Source organism: Lepidochelys kempii, chromosome 1 (assembly GCF_965140265.1).
Source record: "Lepidochelys kempii isolate rLepKem1 chromosome 1, rLepKem1.hap2, whole genome shotgun sequence".
NCBI classification, from domain to species: Eukaryota; Metazoa; Chordata; order Testudines; family Cheloniidae; genus Lepidochelys; species Lepidochelys kempii.
The window spans coordinates 3,120,054-3,142,420 of NC_133256.1; the positions used below are offsets into that span (position 1 = coordinate 3,120,054).

Below are 22,367 nucleotides of genomic sequence, written 5' to 3' on the forward strand. Positions count from 1 at the left end.
CTCTGGATCGATAAGCATGAAATTTCAATACTGTGTTGATCTTTCCAAAATCAATGCAGAAATGGGTTTTTCTATCCTGCATCAGAGCTAGTACCATGCGTTTCTCTGTTCATTCTGTGATTCCATCACTCCCAAGGCCAAAATGACCTCGAGTTCATCTCACACGGTATCCCAAATATTATGGGAGATACAGCCACAGTGTTTGCCTGATGTTTTGCCGTGGGGCCATTTGAGTGTGGTGGAATTTTAGGTAGATATGCCCTGCTGGGGCAAGAACACAGTGGTAAAGGAATCAAACAACTGCTACATCTTGATCTTTTGTTCAGTCTACAGTCCCTCCCCCATGCTTGTGTAACAGGTCCTTGGGGGCCTAATTTGGGCTCCAAACGGCATTAATTTGATGGGTTGTCACCTCCGGGGTGCAGTGGGAGTCATGGGAATTGCTGCACCCCTCTAATAACCCAGCAGGGCTGGCCCTTGTTCACACTGTTTTGCTGGTGATTCATGCTCTATCTCTCGAAACGACAGCAGATGGTGCCACACACCCAAACTGAGCTACCTGCAGGCTTACCTAAGCCACACAAGTACAAACAGCAGACATCTGGCATTAGAGGGCTTTTCCTTCACCCTCTCACCTGATTCTTGTCACACAGAGACAGAACAGAAGACCAGAAGTCCCAAGTGCAGACAATGTGTACCGTAAATCAGACACCACAAAACCTTGTTTCCCAGTGTCCCTTCTCAGCTCTGATGCCACAGAGCCTTGTTTCTCAGTGTCCTGACCTCCCCTCGCCTTGGCAGGCATAATTCTCTTGTCTGTTCCATTATACTAACAAATCCATCTGGCCAGGCAGAAATAACACACGCAGTGTCTTTGTCTGTTTGCCACACGCATTGGCAAAAGCTATAATAATATACAGATATAAGAGTGTCAAAAATCAAACAGGGAAGCAAACCCCAAAATTCTATCTCAGACAATGATACAGGCCTGAGTCTTATATTGTCACGAGCACTTCTAACACTCCATCTGATTTTTGTTTCTCTTTTCTTCTGGGACCCTCCTGCCCAGGTGTCCCGGGAAAGGCACAGGCCACACGGCGGCACATTTCCTGCTCGAGGTGGAATATGTCCATGCTCCCTTTACCCCCCTACCCCCTGTGCACTATGCGGTTCTGCACCGTCCCCCCTACGGGCATACTGCAAGGATTCCAGTTCAAGTCCCAGACTTCCCATAGCAGTGGGCCTGAGAAGGTTGGGTCCCGGGAATCTGCTGGACTGTGGTGGAAGACCTACATCGCTTTATGGGTTACAATTAGCAGTTGTGCTTTATGGATCTGTACCCTCCTTAACCACCGCAGTACACATTGCAGAATTAGTATATGTAATAATAGGCCAATAGCCATAATAATCCACAGTTACACTTGAGCCCTGGCCATTGTAATGTTGTCCATCATTTGGGCCACCACCCGAAGCACTGCTTCTCGTCTTTGGACAGGGTTAAGATTCTTTTTACATCTTTGTCATAAATATAAAGGGAAGGGTAACCACCTTTCTGTATATGGTGCGATAAAATCCCTCTTGGCCAGGGGCAAAATCCTTTCACTTGTGAAGGGCTAAGAAGCTAAGGTAACCTCGCTGGCACCTGACCCAAATGACCAATGAAGGGACAAGATACTTTCAAATCTGGAGGAGGGGGAGTTTTTTTTTCTCTGTCTGTGTGATACCTTTGCTGAACAGATCAAGGATGCAAGCCCTTCAACTCCTGTAAAGTTAGTAAGTAATCTAGCTAGAATATGCATTAGGTTTTCTTTGTTTTGGCTTTTAAGATTGCTGGGCCGGAGAAAATGTGTATTCCTGTTTTTGTGTCTTTTTGTAACTTAAGGTTTTGCCTAGAGGGGTTCTCTATGTTTTGAATCTGACTGCCTGTAAGATTATCCTCCAGTCTGATCTTACAGAGTTGTTCTCTTATCTTTTTGTTGTTGTTGTTCTTCTCATAAAGTTCTGATTTTTAAGAATCTGACTGGGTTTTTTCGGTCTTAAAAATCCAAGGCTGGTCTGTGCTCATCTTGTTTATTCTCAATCCTCCACAGGAAAGGGTGTGTAAAGGCTTGGGGGGATATTTTTGGGAAATAGGAACTCCAAGTGGTCCTTTCCCTGTTCTTTGTAATTGCTTGGTGGTGGCAGCGTTTTACCTAATCCAAGGGAAAAGACTTTGTGCCTTCGGGAAGTTTTAACCTAAGCTGGTAGAAATAAGTTTAGGGGGTTTTTCATGCAGGTCCCCACATCTGTACCCTAGAGTTCAGAGAGGGGAAGGAACCTTGACATGGTGGCAGAGCAGTGGGATCATTTTGAACCAGAAGCACAGCAGGATTTTAAAAGGTTTTGTACAAGGTGATTGCAGCTGCAGATTTGGTCTCTCTGCCTGCGGACAGAGCAGCTCCATAACAAAAGGATTTTTTCTGTAGGCTGAGAACAGCTATCAGAGACAAAGGTATCAGGTTACAGCACAGCAAATTTTACAAGTTATTTTTTTTTTTTCTTTCTAACTCTCGGGTATAGCAGGTTAAAAACAGAGAGGTTAAGATGACAGAAAGCAATGCCCAAAGAAACTGGAGTTAGACAGATGGAAAGTAGAAGAGAGAGAAAAGGAACACCAGAGACTGGTCAAATAAATCTACTCCATAAGGAGGCAGAGGAGGCTGCCCACCAGAGAGCTATGGAGGCAGTGAGAGAGGGAAAGAAAGCCCAGGAGGCTGCCCACCAGGGAGTTATGGAGGCAAAAGAAAAAGAAATGAAGGAGACGGAAAAAGAGAGGAAGCATGCACTGGAGATAGAGAAGGTAAGGGCTCAGAAGAATATACCAAATAACCCTAACTATCCTTCCACAACAATCCACAAATGGGAGCGACTATGTCCACAGTATGATCAATACAGTGATATTGCTGAATATTTTCTCACCTTTGAGAGACTGTGCACACTCCATCAAATTCCTGATGCTCACAAAATGACCGCATTGATCACAACATTGACTGGAAGAGATCTGGACATATTCAATAAGATGCCTATTGATGAGGCTTCTGACTATGATAAGTTCAAGGATTTGGTTTTAAAACAATTTCAAGTTACACCTGAAACTTACAGAGTAAAATTTCGAACCCTTAAGAGAGGGCCTGGACTAACTAATGTGGCTTATGTAAACCAGATGACAGATCTGTTTGATAAATGGCTCAAAGGATGGGATGTAACTAGCTTTGGAGGAATGTGGGATGTGAAGATAGAGGAGCAATTCCTGAATATGTCCAAGGAAGATATAAAACAGTGTTTATCGGATCAGAAAATGGACTCAGCAGGAAGTCTTGCTTCTTACGCTGATCAATACGAGCAGTCACAGACGGCGTCAGATGCAGGGCAAACCGGAACAAAATGGGTGGAAGGAGGAGAGAGAAACAACCCAGGTCGCAGTTTGAGCCGATACCAGAAGGGACACCCCCGGACCACACCTTACTACTGGGGGCAGCCCAAGGCCACAGTGTTGCCGGCACCCAGTGCCCAGAGGCAAAGCAACAGCAGGGGTTTGTTGCCCGGTGTGCGTCACCCAATTAAAACAACGGGGTGGAGAAGCAGAAAAGTTTATTTGGAATTCCAAAGAAAGGTACAGGGAGAGAAATCTCAAATCCTGCACATCGGAGCAGGTCATTACACACACTTTTATATTCCTTAATGCTACTGTACTACACATCAGCCAATCAAAGCTTTGCACAAATACTCTGCCTTCCTTATATGGGTTACAACAATGTTTATTTCCTGCAACCTCTAACAAGCATTCCTAGCAACTTAAACAACCAGCACATCCTGTCTGACCTTGTAGCTGTCTCTCCTGTTATCTTTCACTTGGTGTCAGCAAACCTTACACTATAAGGCATTATCTACAACTGCAACATTGTTTTAAGAGCAAAAGAGCTTACTCAAATCAGCCAGGCCTGAGTTCTACTAAGGGGGGTTGAAAAGAAGCCCTTAGGCCTACAGCAGGGAAACTTCCTCGACCCTAATGGCCTTCCATCCCCTTGACTTAACTAGTGGCCATACCCTGGGGTCTCCAACACCAGCTACACTCCAAGGAACACTCCAGACAACTTATCATCCCACCACACCATTCAGAGCAGATGGAAACTGTGAGTGTGGATGGGAAAAAGGTTACAGCGTGGAGGGACACCGGAGTACAAGTGTCAGCTATCCATGCTTCCTTAGTGGACCCAAATTTAATCGACCCAGAGGTCCAAGTGATGATTCAATCCTTCAAGTCAAACTCTTTTGACTTGCCTACAGCCAAGTTCCAGTCCCCCATGCTGTTGAGGGAAGACTTGGCCAATCATGTGAAGCTAGCCAAGAGGGTGGGAATGGTTGCCAGCAACCAGGCTAAGCAAGCTGTCACACCTAGCTCTGTTCTGGAGATTTCTACCAGGACGCAGTCAGAGGTGTTGGAACCGGACCCCATGCCAGCGTCTCCCCTGCTGCTCATTGCTCTCGGCCGCTGTGTTACTTGTGGCATGGCCGGCATCCTCTATCCTGGCTTTGGCCCCACAGTTCCCTGCTGTAGCTCATTCCTGGCTCCCCATTGGCGCAGCTGGTCTGTGCCGATCCAGCTCCCAGTTCTGGTCTGCTCCAGCTGCAGCTCCCCACTCCGCCTCAGCACCGCTGATCTGCCTCTGGCCCAGCTTTGGCTGCTTCAGTGGCCCTTCTGGATCTGGTGGGGGTTGCCAGATTTCCACTGCATTAGTAGCTCAAAGTCACTTAACAACTCACTTGAAAGTAGCCCCATCACTTTCTCCAAACAAAGGGTTTTTTTATTAACACATTTATCTATACATAAAATAACAGATGAAAGCTTTCGTTACATACCTACTACAGATTTGATTTAGAAAGAAAATTGACAAGCCCCAGCAGGAATCTGTCCACATTAGCAACACACCTATGAGATGCCACCTATGAGAGAACCCTGTTCACACAGAGACTAATGGAAAGTCACTTTGCATCAGAAAGCTGCAGTAGCAGCTAAGAGTTGGTAATGTAACAGTTACAGAAAAGCTGCGTGAGAGGGGACTAGGGGTTGGGCACTGACAAGTGATGCTGAAAGAAGTCAGGTGATGGTCAGAGAGAGGGAATTCAGCAAAGGAGAGAGCAGTGGTTGGTGATGGAGTGATGAGAGATTAGGTGAGAGGAACTTCTCAGACTGTGAACCTCCACAATGCTCGGTTCAGTCAAACTGGGACAATGCACCCTTGATTAACAAGAAGATAGCCTTTCCCCATCTTGTAACACAGACTTAAATTCAGTGTCCCAGACGATCACATTCTGCAGGTGTATTTGCCCACTTTGTCACGGAGCTCTTTGGTTTTGACTCCATAAATAATAGGATTGAACATGGGGGGGATGAGGAAACAGGTCAGCCAAGATGATGTGAACGTGGGGAGCAATGCCCTGACCGAACCGGTGCATGAGAGGGGAGAAGAGGCCTGGAGTATAAGACATCAGCATTACACAGATGTGAGCTGTGCAGGTATTGAAGGTTTTCTGATGGGCTTTCATAGAATCATAGAATCATAGAATATCAGGGTTGGAAGGGACCCCAGAAGGTCATCTAGTCCAAAGCAGGACCAATTCCCAGTTAAATCATCCCAGCCAGGGCTTTGTCAAGCCTGACCTTACAAACCTCTAAGGAAGGAGATTCTACCACCTCCCTAGGTAACGCATTCCAGTGTTTCACCACCCTCTTAGTGAAAAAGTTTTTCCTAATATCCAATCTAAAGCTCCCCCACTGCAACTTGAGACCATTACTCCTCGTTCTGTCATCTGCTACCATTGAGAACAGTCTAGAGCCATCCTCTTTGGAACCCCCTTTCAGGTAGTTGAAAGCAGCTATCAAATCCCCCCTCATTCTTCTCTTCTGCAGGCTAAACAATCCCAGCTCCCTCAGCCTCTCCTCATAACTCATGTGTTCCAGTCCCCTAATAATTTTTGTTGCCCTTCGCTGGACTCTCTCCAATTTATCCACATCCTTCTTGAAGTGTGGGGCCCAAAACTGGACACAGTACTCCAGATGAGGCCTCACCAATGTCGAATAGAGGGGAACGATCACGTCCCTCGATCTGCTCACTATGCCCCTACTTATACATCCCAAAATGCCATTGGCCTTCTTGGCAACAAGGGCACACCGCTGACTCATATCCAGCTTCTCGTCCACTGTCACCCCTAGGTCCTTTTCCGCAGAACTGCTGCCTAGCCATTCGGTCCCTAGTCTGTAGCTGTGCATTGGGTTCTTCCGTCCTAAGTGCAGGACCCTGCACTTATCCTTATTGAACCTCATCAGATTTCTTTTGGCCCAATCCTCCAATTTGTCTAGGTCCTTCTGTATCCTATCCGTCCCCTCCAGCGTATCTACCACTTCTCCCAGTTTAGTATCATCCGCAAATTTGCTGAGAGTGCAATCCACACCATCCTCCAGATCATTTATGAAGATATTGAACAAAACCGGCCCCAGGACCGACCCTTGGGGCACTCCACTTGATACCAGCCGCCAACTAGACATGGAGCCATTGATCACTACCCATTGAGCCCAACAATCTAGCCAGCTTTCTACCCACCTTATAGTGCATTCATCCAGCCCATACTTCCTTAACTTGCTGACAAGAATACTGTGGGAGACCATGTCAAAAGCTTTGCTAAAGTCAAGAAACAATACATCCACTGCTTTCCCTTCATCCACAGAACCAGTAATCTCATCATAAAGGGTGATTAGATTAGTCAGGCATGACCTTCCCTTGGTGAATCCATGCTGGCTGTTCCTGATCACTTTCCTCTCATGCAAGTGCTTCAGGATTGATTCTTTGAGGACCTGCTCCATGATTTTTCCAGGGACTGAGGTGAGGCTGACTGGCCTGTAGTTCCCTGGATCCTCCTTCTTCCCTTTTTTAAAGATTGGCACTACATTAGTTACATTACATTAGAGGCTGCTCAGCAGCTCTCCAACACCACTTTTTACAAGCCATTACCCTCTGATCCCACTGAGAGTTACCAAAAGAAACTACAGCATTTGCTCAAGAAACTCCCTGAAAAAAGCACAAGAACAAATCCGCACAGACACACCCCTGGAACCCCGACCTAGGGTATTCTATCTGTTATCCAAGATCCATAAACCTTGAAATCCTGGGCGCCCCATCATCTCAGGCATTGGCACCTTGACAGTAGGATTGTCTGGCTATGTAGACTCCCTCCTCAAGCCCTAAGCTACCAGCACTCCCAGCTATCTTCGAGACACCACTGACTTCCTGAGGAAACTACAATCCATCAGTGATCTTCCTGAAAACACCATCCTGGCCACTATGGATGTAGAAGCCGTCTACACCAACATTCCACACAAAGATGGACTACAAGCCGTCAGGAACAGTATCCCCGATAATGTCCTGGCACATCTGGTGGCTGAACTTTGTGACTTTGTCCTTACCCATAACTATTTCACATTTGGGGACAATGTATACCTTCAAATCAGCGTCACTGCTATGGGTACCTGCATGGCCCCACAGTATGCCAACATTTTTATGGCTGACTTAGAACAACGCTTCCTCAGCTCTCGTCCCCTAATGCCCCTACTCTACTTGCGCTATATTGATGACATCTTCATCATCTGGACCCATGGAAAAGAAGCCCTTGAGGAATTCCACCATGATTTCAACAATTTCCATCCCACCATCAACCTCAGCCTGGACCAGTCCACACAAGAGATCCACTTCCTGGACACTATGGTGCTAATAAGCTATGGTCACATAAACACCACCCTATACCGGAAACCTACTGACTGCTATTCCTACCTACATGCCTGAGCTTTCACCCAGACCACACCACACGATCCATTGTCTACAGCCAAGCTCTACGATACAACCGCATTTGCTCCAACCCCTCAGACAGAGACAAACACCTCCCAGATCTCTATCAAGCATTCTTGCAACTACAATACCCACCTGTTGAAATGAAGAAACAGATTGACAGAGCCAGAAGAATTCCCAGAAGTCACCTACTACAGGACAGGCCTAACAAAGAAAATAGCAGAACGCCACTAGCCGTCACCTTCAGCTCCCAACTAAAACCTCTCCAATGCATCATCAAGGATCTACAACCTATCCTGAAGGACGACCCATCACTCTCACAAATCTTGGGAGACAGGCGAGTACTTGCTTACAGACAGCCCCCCAACCTGAAGCAAATACTCACCAGCAACCACACACCACACAACAGAACCACTAACCCAGGAACCTATCCTTGCAACAAAGCCTGTTGCCGACTGTGCCCACATATCTATTCAGGGGACACCATCACAGGGCTTAATAACATCAGCCACATTATCAGAGGCTCGTTCACCTGCACATCTACCAATGTGATAAATGCCATCATGTGCCAGCAATGCCCCTCTCCCATGTACATTGGACAAACTGGACAGTCTTTATGTAAAAGAATAAATGGAAACAAATCAGATGTCAAGAATTATAACATTTATAAACCAGTCGGAGAACACTTCAAACTCTCTGGTCACTCGATTTCTGATCTCCGAGTGACTATCCTTCAACAAAAAACCTTGAAAACAGACTCCAAAGAGAGACTGCTGAATTGGAATTAATGTGCAAATTGGATACAATTAATTTAGGCTTGAATAGAGACTGGGAGTGGTTGAGTCATTATATTAAGTAAAATTATTTCCCCTGGTTTATTCCTTCCTCCCCCCCCCACTGTTCCTCAGATGTTCTTGTTAACTCCTGGAAATGTGCTGGAAATGGCCCACCTTGATTATCACTTCAAAAGGTTTTCTCTCCCCACATCCCACTCTCCTGCTGGTAATAGCTCATCTTAAGTGATCACTTTCCTTAACAATGTATATTTTTTCATGGTCTGTGTGTATATATAAAAAGAAAAGGAGTACTTGTGGCACCTTAGAGACTAACCAATTTATTTGAGCATAAGCTTTCGTGAGCTACAGCTCACTTCATTGGATGCATAGTGTGGAAAGTGTAGAAGATCTTTTTATACACACAAATCATGAAAAAATACTTTTCTTTTTGCGAATACAGACTAACATGGCTGCTACTCTGAAACCTTCTTTTATTATGTGAAGGAATAAAAAAACCCACTTCTATATTCACTATCTACACACCTGTCACAGTTTTATAGATCTATATCATATTCCTCTTAGTCATAAGAATGGCCATACTGGGTCAGATCAAAGGTCCATCTAGCACCATATCCTGTTTTCTTACAGCGGCTAATGCCAGGTGCTTCAGAGGGAATGAACTGAACAAGTAAAGATCTAGTGATCTATCCCCTGTCACCCATTCACAGCTTCTGGCAAAGAAAGGCTATGGACTCTATCCCAGCCCATCCTGATTAATACACCTTGACAGACCGATCCTCAAGGAACTCTTTGGACCTCTCCTGTGGAACTCTTAGCCAGAGGACGCTGTGAACACCAAGAATATAATTGGTGCATACTGCCTTTATGCCTTTAACAGGCTGAGTCCCACTGAATGTGGATGGACATTGGGCACCTAACGCACATCTCCTTCCACCCTCCCTGTTCTAAATACAGCCTGTGGAATTACTCTAGCAGTCCCCAGGCTTCAGGGCAGATGCTGATCATTGAAGGGGGCTCAGGTAGCTGCTCCTGCCCATGACACGATACTGCACTATGGGGGTTTATGACTAAGGAGGGGCAATCTGTGTCGCCCATTGTCAGAAAGAAGTTATCAGATCAGAGTGCCTGCTAATCTGTGTTTGAAACATGGATGTGCGAGAGCCTTTCCATGTGCATGTCTTGTTCTGAGAGATTCAGAGCAGGGCTCATCATTCTGGAGGAGGAGGAGGAGATGCTCAGATTCTGTGATGATAGGCAGAAGCGCAGAAATTCTGATAAATAAATTAGTACATCTAACAATTTGCTCTTCGTTTTCTCTCCAGGGATTCAGTAGTGACAGACCACTGTATTGAGACTGCAAGACTCATTTTGCCCTAATGATCTAAGCCTCTGGAATTAGAGTATAATTGCTTCACTCCCGAAGGAAGCTCTCAGGGTCAATTTTCTGCTCTTCTCACAGAGCCAAGAGAATTGTCTGGGACTCCTGGCCAACCTGAGAGTCTGCAGGGACTGTACAGGGGAATCATAAAGTTTGCTGTCCAGCACACTGAGTGTCAGACATGTGAGATTCATATGCTGATTCTCAGGGCTTTGCCTTCCTGTTGCTGTAAGGAGATTTCCTCTCTCTGCTCAACGGGACTGTGGTGAGTCACCTGTTTCTGCATTAAAGTTAGTGCTAAGGGCTTGGGAAGGGTTTCAGGGTTAAAGTCAAGAACCATCTGGGCAGAAATTCAGCAGCACAGTGTCTTGAACTGTTTAGTATTGTCAGAAAAACGAAGGGATTTACCTTGTAAATTTGGATTTCCTAAATTGTAAATTTTAGACAAATATTAGAGTGACCTAGAGAAATTGGAGGATTGGGCCAAAAGAAATCTGATGAGGTTCAACAAGGACAAGTGCTGAGCCCTGCCCTTAGGAAGGAGGAATCCCACGCACCGCAACAGGCTGGGGACCGACTGGCTAAGCAGCAGTTCTGCAAAAAAGTTCTGTGGCACCTTCACAAGTTCTCCTTTTCTTTTCTTTTTCTTTCCTTGTAGTGAGTCTTGTCCTCTCCAGAATCAGAGATGCAGGGGCGCAGAGAGAGACAACGCCTCTCCCGCCTTCAAAAAACTGTTATCCTGATTCATTTAAACCTCTAAGCATGTGAGTTTGAGGACTAACATGGCTGCTACTCTGAAAAATAAAAGTGTGATTCTGGGGGAAAGGAAACCATGCTAAGTTGGAAATCTCACCAGGGAAGGTCCAGGAACACACAGTGTGTGTGTTTTGGGGATGAGAGTTTGTGCAGTATCCAGATCACAGTGGCACAGAGTCTTGAAGCTGGGTGAAATAGGGAATGAATATCCTGCCTAATGCACAGACCAAAGAGGCGTAACAAGGCCTCCTGGGGCAGTGGTGGTGTCTCAGACCGTAACGCAATGTGGAGCAAACTGAAACAGATTGTCTCTGACACCTTCCCACACCCGGACCCTCCCTCCTCATGTGAGTAACCCCACTACAGCCTCGCAGTAACGTCAGCAATTACCAGCACAGAAAAGCAGCCTCAGGAAGGGGTGTCCAGGTTTCTAATGGGCTGCAATACATTAAAGCTTTGTGTCATTTTGGGGAAGAGTTTCTCATGCTGGCTCCTTTTAGTCTCCATGCTCTCTCTCCCTCCCATCCGGTCTGTCCCTCTCTCCTTCCCTGCACAGGCCGAGCAGCTGTTGGTTTCCCTTTGCCCACTGAGAGGCCCCCTTTTCCCTGTTGCAGCCAGGCACTGAATTTAACCTAGTCTGAGGAGATATTTCTGTGAGCTGTTGCCGTGGGATCTGGCACCTGGTTTTGGTCCTGGATGAGGGGTATCACTGTGTGGCAGGGTGGAGATTGTGAGGACGGGGGACCTACATTGGCAGGCAGGCACTGATGGGCGTTATGGGAGTGGGGTGTACAGAGCCAGGTGGGTTTTGGGAGCAGGGAGGTAGGTGTACACACCTGTGGGGTGGTGGGCCTTGACAGCAGAATGTACATGGACAGGTGGGCAGTGCTGCTGAAATAATTTTTGCTTTGTGATTGTTAATCCAAGGACAGTGCTGGGACCTTTCTTGGCTCTGGGTGCATTTGTGTGCGTTTGTGGTGGGGGTGGGGTGGGGGTCTTAGGTTCTCTTTGTCCTGGCAAGGCACAGAACTGCAGCCTGGGTGTCACAACCTTTATTCGGTTTTGTTTCCAACTATTGTTTTTGTTATGTAACTTCAGGCATGTCCCCAGTGGAAAGAGCCATTGTTTTTAGTGTGACACTGCATGCCATATTCTTCATAGTGATATTATTTTGATATGGTTATAGCATAATTATGATATATTTTATGCAAGATGGCTCATGTAAGATGTAATTGGAAAAGTTATGATCTTCTGAATATGATTATCCTATTTCTATGCATGTACCATTTTTTATCTGAAATTATGAATATTGTCTTCATATCAGTATTTCAAATGTAGTTATACCTGAGTAATGCCCACTAGGCAAGGTGCTTTCAGTTTAGATAGCTGAGTGGGAAGGGCCTATTCAGGTCATTGAGCCAATAGGGAAAATGGTAGACCTTTGGAGAAAATTATCTCCCATCTGGTGAGCTTTTCTGGCCCAGGGCAGGGCAGGACATACAGCTCTAAGGTCCTAGGATACTGGTGGTTATTTTGGTTATAATCTCTCTACTGTTGGTTTATGCAGTGGCTAGTTAGAGAGCCTTCAAGTATCTAAATCTGGGTGTGTCCCTGCCTGTGTGAATGCTGGTGAAGGTGAAGTTCCGTGTGCTGGTCTGCATCTTGACCAAGAAGCACATTGAGAGAGGGAGCCCAGGCTGGTGAATCAGAAGGCACAGTGGTACCACAGTTCCAGGTGGCATCTTGGGTGGCAACCTGTCACACTTGGCTCCTCAGCTGCTAAATCTCCCATCATAGAAGAATCATAGAATATTAGGGCTGGAAGAAAACTCAGGAGGTCATCTAGTCCAATCCCATGAGCAAAGCAGGATCAACCCCAACTAAATTATCTCAGCCAGGGCGTTGTCAAGCTGGGACTTAAAAACCTCTAAGGATGGAGATTCCACCACCTCCCTAGGTAACCCATTCCAGTGCTTCACCATCCTCCTAGTGAAACAGTGTTTCCTAATATCCAACCTAGACCTCCCCACTGCAAGTTGAGATCATTGATCCTTGTTCTGTCATCTGGTACTACTGAGAACTGTCTAGATCCATCCTCTTTGGAACCCCCTTTCAGGGAGTTGAAAGCAGCTATCAAATCCCCCCTCATTCTTCTCTTCCACAGACTAAACAATCCCAGTTCCCTCAGCCTCTCCTCATAAGTCATGTGTTCCAGTCCCCTAGTCATTTGTCACATGATTACAGACATGAAAGTTGTGATATTACAACAAAAAAACTTCAAATCCAGACTCCAGCGAGAGACTGCTGAATTGGAATTCATTTGGAAATTGGATACAATTAACTTAGGCTTGAATAGAGACTGGGAGTGGCTAAGTCATTATGCAAGGTAACCTATTTCCCCTTGTTTTTTCCTACCCCCCCCCAGACATTCTTGTTAAACCCTGGATTTGTGCTGGAAATGGCCCACCTTGATTATCATACACATTGTAAGGAGAGTGGTCACTTTAGATAAGCTATTACCAGCAGGAGAGTGGGGTGGGGGGAGGTTTTTTCATGCTTTGTGTGTATAAAAAGATCTTCTACACTTTCCACAGTATGCATCCGATGAAGTGATCTGTAGCTCACGAAAGCTTATGCTCAAATAAATTGGTTAGTCTCTAAGGTGCCACAAGTACTCCTTTTCTTTTTGTGAATACAGACTAACATGGCTGCTACTCTGAAACTAATAATTTGTGTTGCCCTCCGCTGGACTCTTTCCAGTTTTTCCACATCCTTCTTGTAGTGTGGGGCCCAAAACTGGACACAGTACTCCAGATGTGGCCTCACCAGTGGTGAATAGAGGGGAATAATCACTTCCCTCAATGTGCTGGCAATGCTTCTACTAATGCAGACCAATATGCTGTTAGCCTTCTTGGCAACAAGGGCACACTTCTGACTCATATCCAGCTTCTTGTTGACTGTAATCCCCAGATCCTTTTCTGCAGAACTGCTGCTTAGCCAGTCGGTCCCCAGCCTGTTGCGGTGTGTGGGATTCTTCTGTCCTAAGTGCAGGACTCTGCACTTGTCCTCTGCACTGACACCTGGGGCACTCCGCTTGAAACCAGCCGCCCACTAGCCATTGAGGCATTGATCATTCTCTGACCCCCTGTCCGTATCCTCCTTCCCCATCGCAAGCTGACCCAATTCCAAGAGCATGCTGGTTGCCAGTGTCTTTTCCATACTCTCCAGTCATCCCTGACTCCTACAACCTCCGAGCTGCCCCATATTCCCCACGGCTCTTGGTGAGATATATCACACACTAGTGACAAATGCAAAGGCAGGCATCTGTGTGGCTTCTCTTGTTACACCAGTACACAACACATGGTGCTTCAAGGGCTGTGACACAGAAACTACTCACAAGTTGTGAAATTTGCACATTATATAATGAGATTGGGCAACTCTGGGATATGTGAGGGCCTAGATAAATACAGCTGCCATGTGCACAAACCACTGGTAGCTGACTGAAACAGTGGGGCACTAGGACAGAGATATTCAATCCAGGATGCTCTGGGACCATTTACTAGACAGCTCCATTAGTCATTCATGGTGAGGGTTGTCAATTCATTCCTCAGACCGGAGATTTTATTGGCTCAAGTCATTATTTTTTTCACTAATGCATTCATCCATGCAGTACCTCATGGGATCCCTCAGCCCTGCGAAATATACATTTCCAAGGGGCCGCAGTCACATGAGATTTTCTCCTCAGAGGGCTAAATGCAACATGGTCACAAATAGAAAAACTGCCTTCAGTAAACTCAGCCATGAGCTTGCACAGGTAATATCTCCAGCTGACTCCTGGGGACATATTCAGCAATTCCAAGGGCAGAAGGGACCATTGTGATCCTCTAGCCTGTTTAACAGAGGCCTGTATAATATAACCCCGAAAGTATTCCTAGAGCAGATCTTTTAGAGAAACATCCAGCCTTCATTTAAAAATTCTCAGTGGTGAAGAATCCACCAAGACCTTTGGTAACGTGTTCCAGTGGTTAATTAGTCTCACCATTTAAAAATGTCCACCTTATTTCCAGTCAGAATTCCTTTAACTTCAACATCCAGCCATTGAATCCTCTTACACCTCCGTATACGAACCTGAAAAGCATATTATTATATATTGATTCCCCGTGTAGGTAATTATTGACTGTTATCAAGTCATCCCTTGACATCTTTGTTAAATGAAATAGATTAAGATCTTTAAGTCTATCACTATAATCAGGTTTTCTAATCTTTTACTAATTCTTGTGATTCTTTTCTGAACATAGCCCCAGACAAAGCTGGGTGCCTGCAAGAAAATGTCTCAACAAAAGACACAAGGGGCGTAACAGAGGTGCAGGCCTGTAACCCTAAATACCAAGACCCTTGTGCCCTTCGTGCCCATTCCGTTAAGCGCAAATTCATAGCCCAGCATGATAATGTCTTTTTCCATGGGAGAATCTTAGCTCCTTTCCAACATAGGAATGGCATTGTGGATCAGACCTATGGTCTAGTCCGTTGTCCTCTCTCTGGCAGTGACAGCCCCAGGTGCTGCTGTAACAAGATATAAGGAACCCAGGCGTAGGTGGATAGGGGGATGACATAACCAGCTTGAGGATGTCACCAAAATGCAGTATAAGGCAGGTTTTCCAATCATTTAATAATTAATTGATGTGGAAAAAGCTAATGTACTCAATGCTTTTTTTGCCTCTGTTTTCACTAACAAGGTCAGCTCCCAGACTGCTGCGCTGGGCATCACAAAATGGTGAAGAGATGGCCAGCCCTCTGTGGAGATAGAGGTGGTTAGGGACTATTTAGAAAAGCTGGACGTGCACAAGTCCATGGGGCCGGACGAGTTGCATCCGAGAGTGCTGAAGGAATTGGCGGCTGTGATTGCAGAGCCATTGGCCATTATCTTTGAAAACTTGTGGCGAACCGGGGAAGTCCCGGATGACTGGAAAAAGGCTAATGTAGTGCCAGTCTTTAAAAAAGGGAAGAAGGAGGATCCTGGGAACTACAGGCCAGTCAGCCTCACTTCAGTCCCTGGAAAAATCATGGAGCAGGTCCTCAAAGAATCAATCCTGAAGCACTTGCATGAGAGGAAAGTGATCAGGAACAGCCAGCATGGATTCACCAAGGGAAGGTCATGCCTGACTAATCTAATCGTCTTTTATGATGAGATTACTGGTTCTGTGGATGAAGGGAAAGCAGTGGATGTATTGTTTCTTGACTTTAGCAAAGCTTTTGACACGGTCTCCCACAGTATTCTTGTCAGCAAGTTAAGGAAGTATGGGCTGGATGAATGCACTATAAAGTGGGTAGAAAGCTGGCTAGATTGTCGGGCTCAACGGGTAGTGATCAATGGCTCCATATCTAGTTGGCAGCCGGTATCAAGTGGCGCACCCCAAGGGTCGGTCCTGGGGCCGGTTTTGTTCAATATCTTCATAAATGATCTGGAGGATGGTGTGGATTGCACTCTCAGCAAATTTGTGGATGATACTAAACTGGGAGGAGTGGTAGATACGCTGGAGGGAAGGGATAGGATACAGAAAGACCTAGACAAATTGGAGGATTGGGCCAAAAGAAATCTGATGAGGTTCAATAAGGATAAGTGCAGGGACCTGCACTTAGGACGGAAGAACCCAATGCACAGCTACAGACTAGGGACCGAATGGCTAGGCAGCAGTTCTGCGGAAAAGGACCTAGGGGTGACAGTGGACGAGAAGCTGGATATGAGTCAGCAGTGTGCCCTTGTTGCCAAGAAGGCCAATGGCATTTTGGGATGGATAAGTAGGGGCATAGCGAGCAGATCGAGGGACGTGATCGTTCCCCTCTATTTGACATTGGTGAGGCCTCATCTGGAGTACTGTGTCCAGTTTTGGGCCCCACACTTCAAGAAGGATGTGGATAAATTGGAGAGAGTCCAGCGAAGGGCAACAAAAATGATTAGGGGACTGGAACACATGAGTTATGAGGAGAGGCTGAGGGAGCTGGGATTTTTTAGCCTGCAGAAGAGAAGAATGAGGGGGGATTTGATAGCTGCTTTCAACTACCTGAAAGGGGGTTCCAAAGAGGATGGCTCTAGACTGTTCTCAATGGTAGCAGACGACAGAACGAGGAGTAATGGTCTCAAGTTGCAGTGGGGAAGGTTTAGATTGGATATTAGGAAAAACTTTTTCACTAAGAGGGTGGTGAAACACTGGAATGCGTTACCTAGGGAGGTGGTAGAATCTCCTTCCTTAGAGGTTTGTAAGGTCAGGCTTGACAAAGCCCTGGCTGGGATGATTTAACTCGGAATTGGTCCTGCTTTGAGCAAGGGGTTGGACTAGATGACCTTCTGGGGTCCCTTCCAACCCTGATATTCTATGATTCTATGATTCTATGAATTGTTCTGACTCTTCTCTGAACCCTCTTCAACATATCAACACCCATCTTTAATCATGGACACCAAAACTTGACAGAGGATTCCAGCCGCAGTCACACCATTAGCAAATATAGAGCTAAAATAAATTCTCTACCTCTCCTTAGATTCCCCTACTTAATATCCAAGGATCATATTGGTTCGTTGGCCACATGGTCACACTGGGAGCTCATGTTTAGCTAATTATCCCTTCATGCCCCCAAATCTTCTACATAGTCTTGGTGCTTCCCACGTGTGTCCCCCATCAGGTAAGCATCATTTACACTCATTTTTCCTATATGCAGGTATCTACACAGCTATTTTAGAGTACATTGTTTCTTCAGACCAGTTTCCCAACCAATCCAGATTGCTCTGAAACAATGACCTGTCCTCTTTATTTTTTACAATCTCTCAATGTTTGTGTAATCTGCAAATTTCAGTTATCTTCAGGAATGGGAAGGGTTAGCAACTGAGTGGCTACCAAGACTCTGCTTACACTTGTCAGTTAACAACTGTATCTTCTGTCTCAGACAAAGCTGGGTGCCTGCACGAAAGTGTCTCACCAAAAACAAACAAACAAAAAAACCAAGGATAGTAACAGAGATGCGGGCCTGTAGCCCTAAATACCAATACCCCTGTGCCCTTCCATAGACCAGCATGATAATGTCTGTTTCCATGAGGGAAGTGTGGCTCTTTTCCAACAGAGGAACTGCATCATGGATCTGACCTGTGGTCCATCTGGTCCAGTGTCCTTCTCTGATAGAGACAGCCCCACAAGCTGCAGAACAGCCAGTGATTGGTTTTTACCCTGAAACATGTGAGTGGATAGGTTTTCTAAAATATTTATTTAGTTGTAACTATTGCAGCTGGATAGTCTTACTGTCCATACAAATGTCCCTCCCCTTCCTGATTTTTACATAGTTCACAGCTCAACTATCTCTTGTGGCAATGCGTTCCTCGGTCTAGTTAGGCACTGAATAAAGAAAAATCCTTTTTTATCTTTTTTGAATTTGCCACAATTCTGTTTAATTGAATGTCCACTTGATCTTGTGTTATGAAACAGGGAGAACACATTCTGGATCTGTTCTATACCAGAATGTATTTTACAGACTTTTCTCATATCCCCACTAATTCATCTCATTTGTAAGGTAACAATCGCAGTCTTTTCAACCTCTCTCCTTATGCGAGTTTCCTTGGTCTTTGAATCTTCTGATTGCCCCTGCCTAAACCCTTCTCGTTCTGCAATATCCTGTGACGGGGTGCCTAGTACTACACAGAAGAGTCTAGAGGAGAGTGAAACGTTGAGTCAATGACCTCATGGCATTGTATTTTCTGTATGATTCTTCATTGCACTCCTCCTGGATCCTAATATTTTGTTCAATTTCTGTGTGTGATTGCACTGTGAGAAGGGTCACACAGCTGTGTACCATAACACCCAGGTCCCTGTCCTGAGTTCATACAGTTAAATTAGAACTTTGTTAGGTGTTTGAGGAGTTCAAGTTTTTCCCTCCTATGGGCATACATGCTGCAGGTATCTACATTCAAGTTCATCTGCCATCATACTGCCCATTCACCTGGCTTGGTGATCTCCCTGTGAGGACATCTCTGGACTTGACTCTGACCTAAATAATTTGGTGTCATCTGTAAATATTTGCAACTCACTGCTCATCTCCCTTTCTAGACTGGTAATAACTACAACATATTTACTGTACTATGTGTAATAAAGTATGTAACCCACTTCATTATGTTTCCCTACCATTACAGGCACCTTGAGCATTTCTGAACCTGATCGATGCATCGACCACCTCATGGCAGGAATCAACCTCACACACTCTGTCTCTTCATCATTCATCCTAACAGGCATCCCTGGCCTGGAAGCTGAGCACCTATGGATGTCCATCCCTTTCTCTACATTTTACTTTATTGGAATGTTGGGAAATTTCACACTTCTGTTTGTCATAGGCAAAAACCAGACCCTGCACAAGCCAATGTACCTGCTGCTCTGCATGCTGGCACTCACAGACATTGTCACGACTACTTCCATCATGCCGAAGGCACTGTTTATATTTTGGTTCAATTTAAAAGTTATTACTGTGGGTGGCTGCCTCACCCAGATGTTCTTCCTTCACGCGGTTTCTGCTCTGCACTCAGCCATACTCATGGCTATGGCCTTTGATCGCTACGTTGCCATATGTCACCCTCTGAGATACTCCACGATCCTCACCAACACACGCATAGCTATGTTAGGGCTCATAGGTTTGATAAGAGCTGTTCTCCTAGTACTTCCCCTGCCCCTGATTCTAAGCAGGCAGCCATTCTGTGCCAACCGCATTATCCCCCACACGCACTGTGAGCACATAGCTGTGGTGAAGATGTCGTGTGCGGACACCACTGTCAACAGGACATATGGCTTGATGGTGGCCTTTGTAGTCATGGGGTCAGACCTGATGCTCATTGCCGTGTCCTACAGTCTGATCACCAGGGCCGTCCTAAGAATCTCCTCCAAGAAAGCCCATCAGAAAGCTCTTAATACCTGCACAGCCCACATCTGTGTGATGCTGACATCTTATACGTCCGTCCTCTTCACCATTCTGACACATCGCTTCGGTCAGGCCATCCCTCCCCATGTTCACATCATCTTGGCTGACCTCTTCTTCCTTGTCCCTCCCGTGCTCAACCCTATCATTTATGGGGTCAAAACCAAAGAGCTTCGTGACAAAGTGGGCAAATACACCTGCAGAAGGTGATCAGCTGGGGCCACTGAATTTAAACCTGCCAGACAAGAGTGGGAAAGGAGCTCTCCCTGGTAACCAAGGATGCTATCTTCTAGTTTGGCTGTTCTCAGCATTGTGGAAGTTCACAGTCTGAGAAGTTCCTCACACCTAACATTTTATCACTCCATCACAAAGCTCTGCTCTGCACAAACCTCTCTGTTACTAAATTCTCTCTCTCTGATCATCACCTGATCTCCTTCAGCATCGCTTGTCAGCCCCCAACCCCACCCACCCTTACAGTGCTAAAGTCTATTGTGCTCAGCCCATCGTGACCTAGATTGGCCAGTATGTCATTTTTGTGATTGTTTTGTGGAGACCTTGAACTGTTGGAGCAACAGGGTTGAGTTTTGTCTATAGTTCACTGGCCTCATACTCAGAACAACCAAGTAGAGCCCTTTTGGATTGAAGGTCTCAAACACATGGATGCTCCTGGGGACAAAGACTTTAGTCAACTTGGCTTGCTTGCTCTTTCATTGCTGTTGCTACACATTAGCAATGCTGCAGTTGAAAGACTGTTTTCTCAGATAAACTTGATAAAAACAAAACTGTGCAACAAGATGCAAGAGGAACTTTTAGAAAACATTCTTAATGTTAGGGCATACAGGCAAGAACACAAAATGTGTTGTGAACATTTTCCACCAGAGAAAGAAAAGATTGCTCTGGTAACTGCTGATATATGACCAGCAGCAGAAGCATTCTACTTCCAACACAGGGAGCAAGGGTGAAATGTTGCCTTCTAGAGACTAATATTCAATACCATCACTGAATGCTATAAGAAATAAATACAATAATGTTGTTGTTTTTAAACTACATATGTTTTGGGCTATTTTGGGGCCATTTTTAACACCATCATTTTCAGTGTTTTGTTTGAAACGTTTGCTAACACTCAGTCAAGATACATGTATCAATGCTGGATGTTTGATTTTGAATTTGCTTTTCATCTTACAGCTTTTCTGCTAATGTGGACTGTTAGAGAGCTTATTCCTTCTCTCTCCCACTTCCCTGGTCCTTCTCGCATGAACAGAGAGCAACAATACCCAAAGTCCGAAGGTGCAAACAATTCAATGTTTATTGGGGTGAACTTCCAGCAAGCTTAAATCCAAATTCCTTTTTGCTTATTTTGGAATCCCAACTTACTTCCTGTTTGCCCCTAATTTATAAAGTAATATTCTTAGCTATACCTTAACCAATCATTCTACTTACCTAACCAATCCTAACATATTGTAACATGATTAGCCAACCAATTATATCCCACCACCTTAATTAGTTTACACCCAGCAAAATTAATTATACAGCAGACAGAAACAATCACAGAACCAGACAGAGACCATGCCAATAAACAATAGCAAAGTGGGAATTCTAATTTCAAAACAATACAGAAGTGAGGATTTCACAACTACATCTATAAAGACATAAAGGTTTCCCAGCTGTGTCTATTGATAAGTGAGGTCTTACCAAACAGAAAGCTATCAACCTCAATTTCCTTTTACATCTTATAGGCACTTCCCTTTCTCGGGAGGTGATAGATCGGATCACCTTCCTAACAGCCCCAGATTGCCTTATTTCTATGTGACTAATTTGGAATGTGAGGAGGTGACCGGTCGCTTCCCAGCTTATGGCTGCCTCTGTTGCTTAGCCAAAGGCCTTAGCCCAAGAACAGGGCCTCAGACTGTCACAGTAAGAAAAAGGCCCTTACACAGAGTCTTTCTTTTATATCTCTATAACTAGCTAAATAATAAACATATACCTAAATTCTTAAAGTACAGGTCTTTACATCTATATCATAGACTATCAGGGTTGGAAGGGACCTCAGGAGGTCATCTAGTCCAACCCCCAGCTCAAAGCAGGACCAATCCTCAATTTTTGCCCCAGATCCCTAAATGGCCCCCTCAAGGATTGAACTCACAACCCTGGGATTAGCAGGCCAATGCTCAAACCACTGAGCGATCCCTCCCCTAACACTACACCCCCTCCCCTAACACTACACCCACTACACTGGGGCTGGGGGGGGAGGGGCTTACTACATTACTTATAGGTTATAGGTTATAATTAGTGGCTGTTTGCTAGCGGGTGGGCCCCCCTTGATCGTTTCCATATGCAACGTAACACAAATACAGTTAACAACACACCAGCTGCTATGATAATCCACAGCAACACTGAGAGTCCTGACCACTGCAGTACGGTCCAACATCCTGGCCACCACCGAAAACACTGCTTCTCCTCCTTTGATAGGGTTAAAAGTTTGTCAGCACCATCCTGTAGTGAGTATTGTAAGTGTGTCCAACTGTTGGCGCTTGCAGCAAGTTGCTCTTGTAATCTTTGTGTACTTTTGTCCATATTGTGTGTCCACTGAATATCTGCAGTGAAATTTGG

At 45.4% G+C, this 22,367-nt stretch overlaps 1 protein-coding gene across 1 annotated transcript; it reads left to right on the forward strand.

The window, feature by feature from the left end:
• Positions 1–19,028: 19,028 nt before the first annotated feature.
• LOC140916762 (olfactory receptor 52N4-like) lies at positions 19,029–19,967 on the forward strand. The gene has a single exon (XM_073358562.1). The coding sequence runs from the start codon at positions 19,029–19,031 to the stop codon at positions 19,965–19,967; it is 939 nt and encodes a 312-aa protein (XP_073214663.1).
• Positions 19,968–22,367: the final 2,400 nt, after the last annotated feature.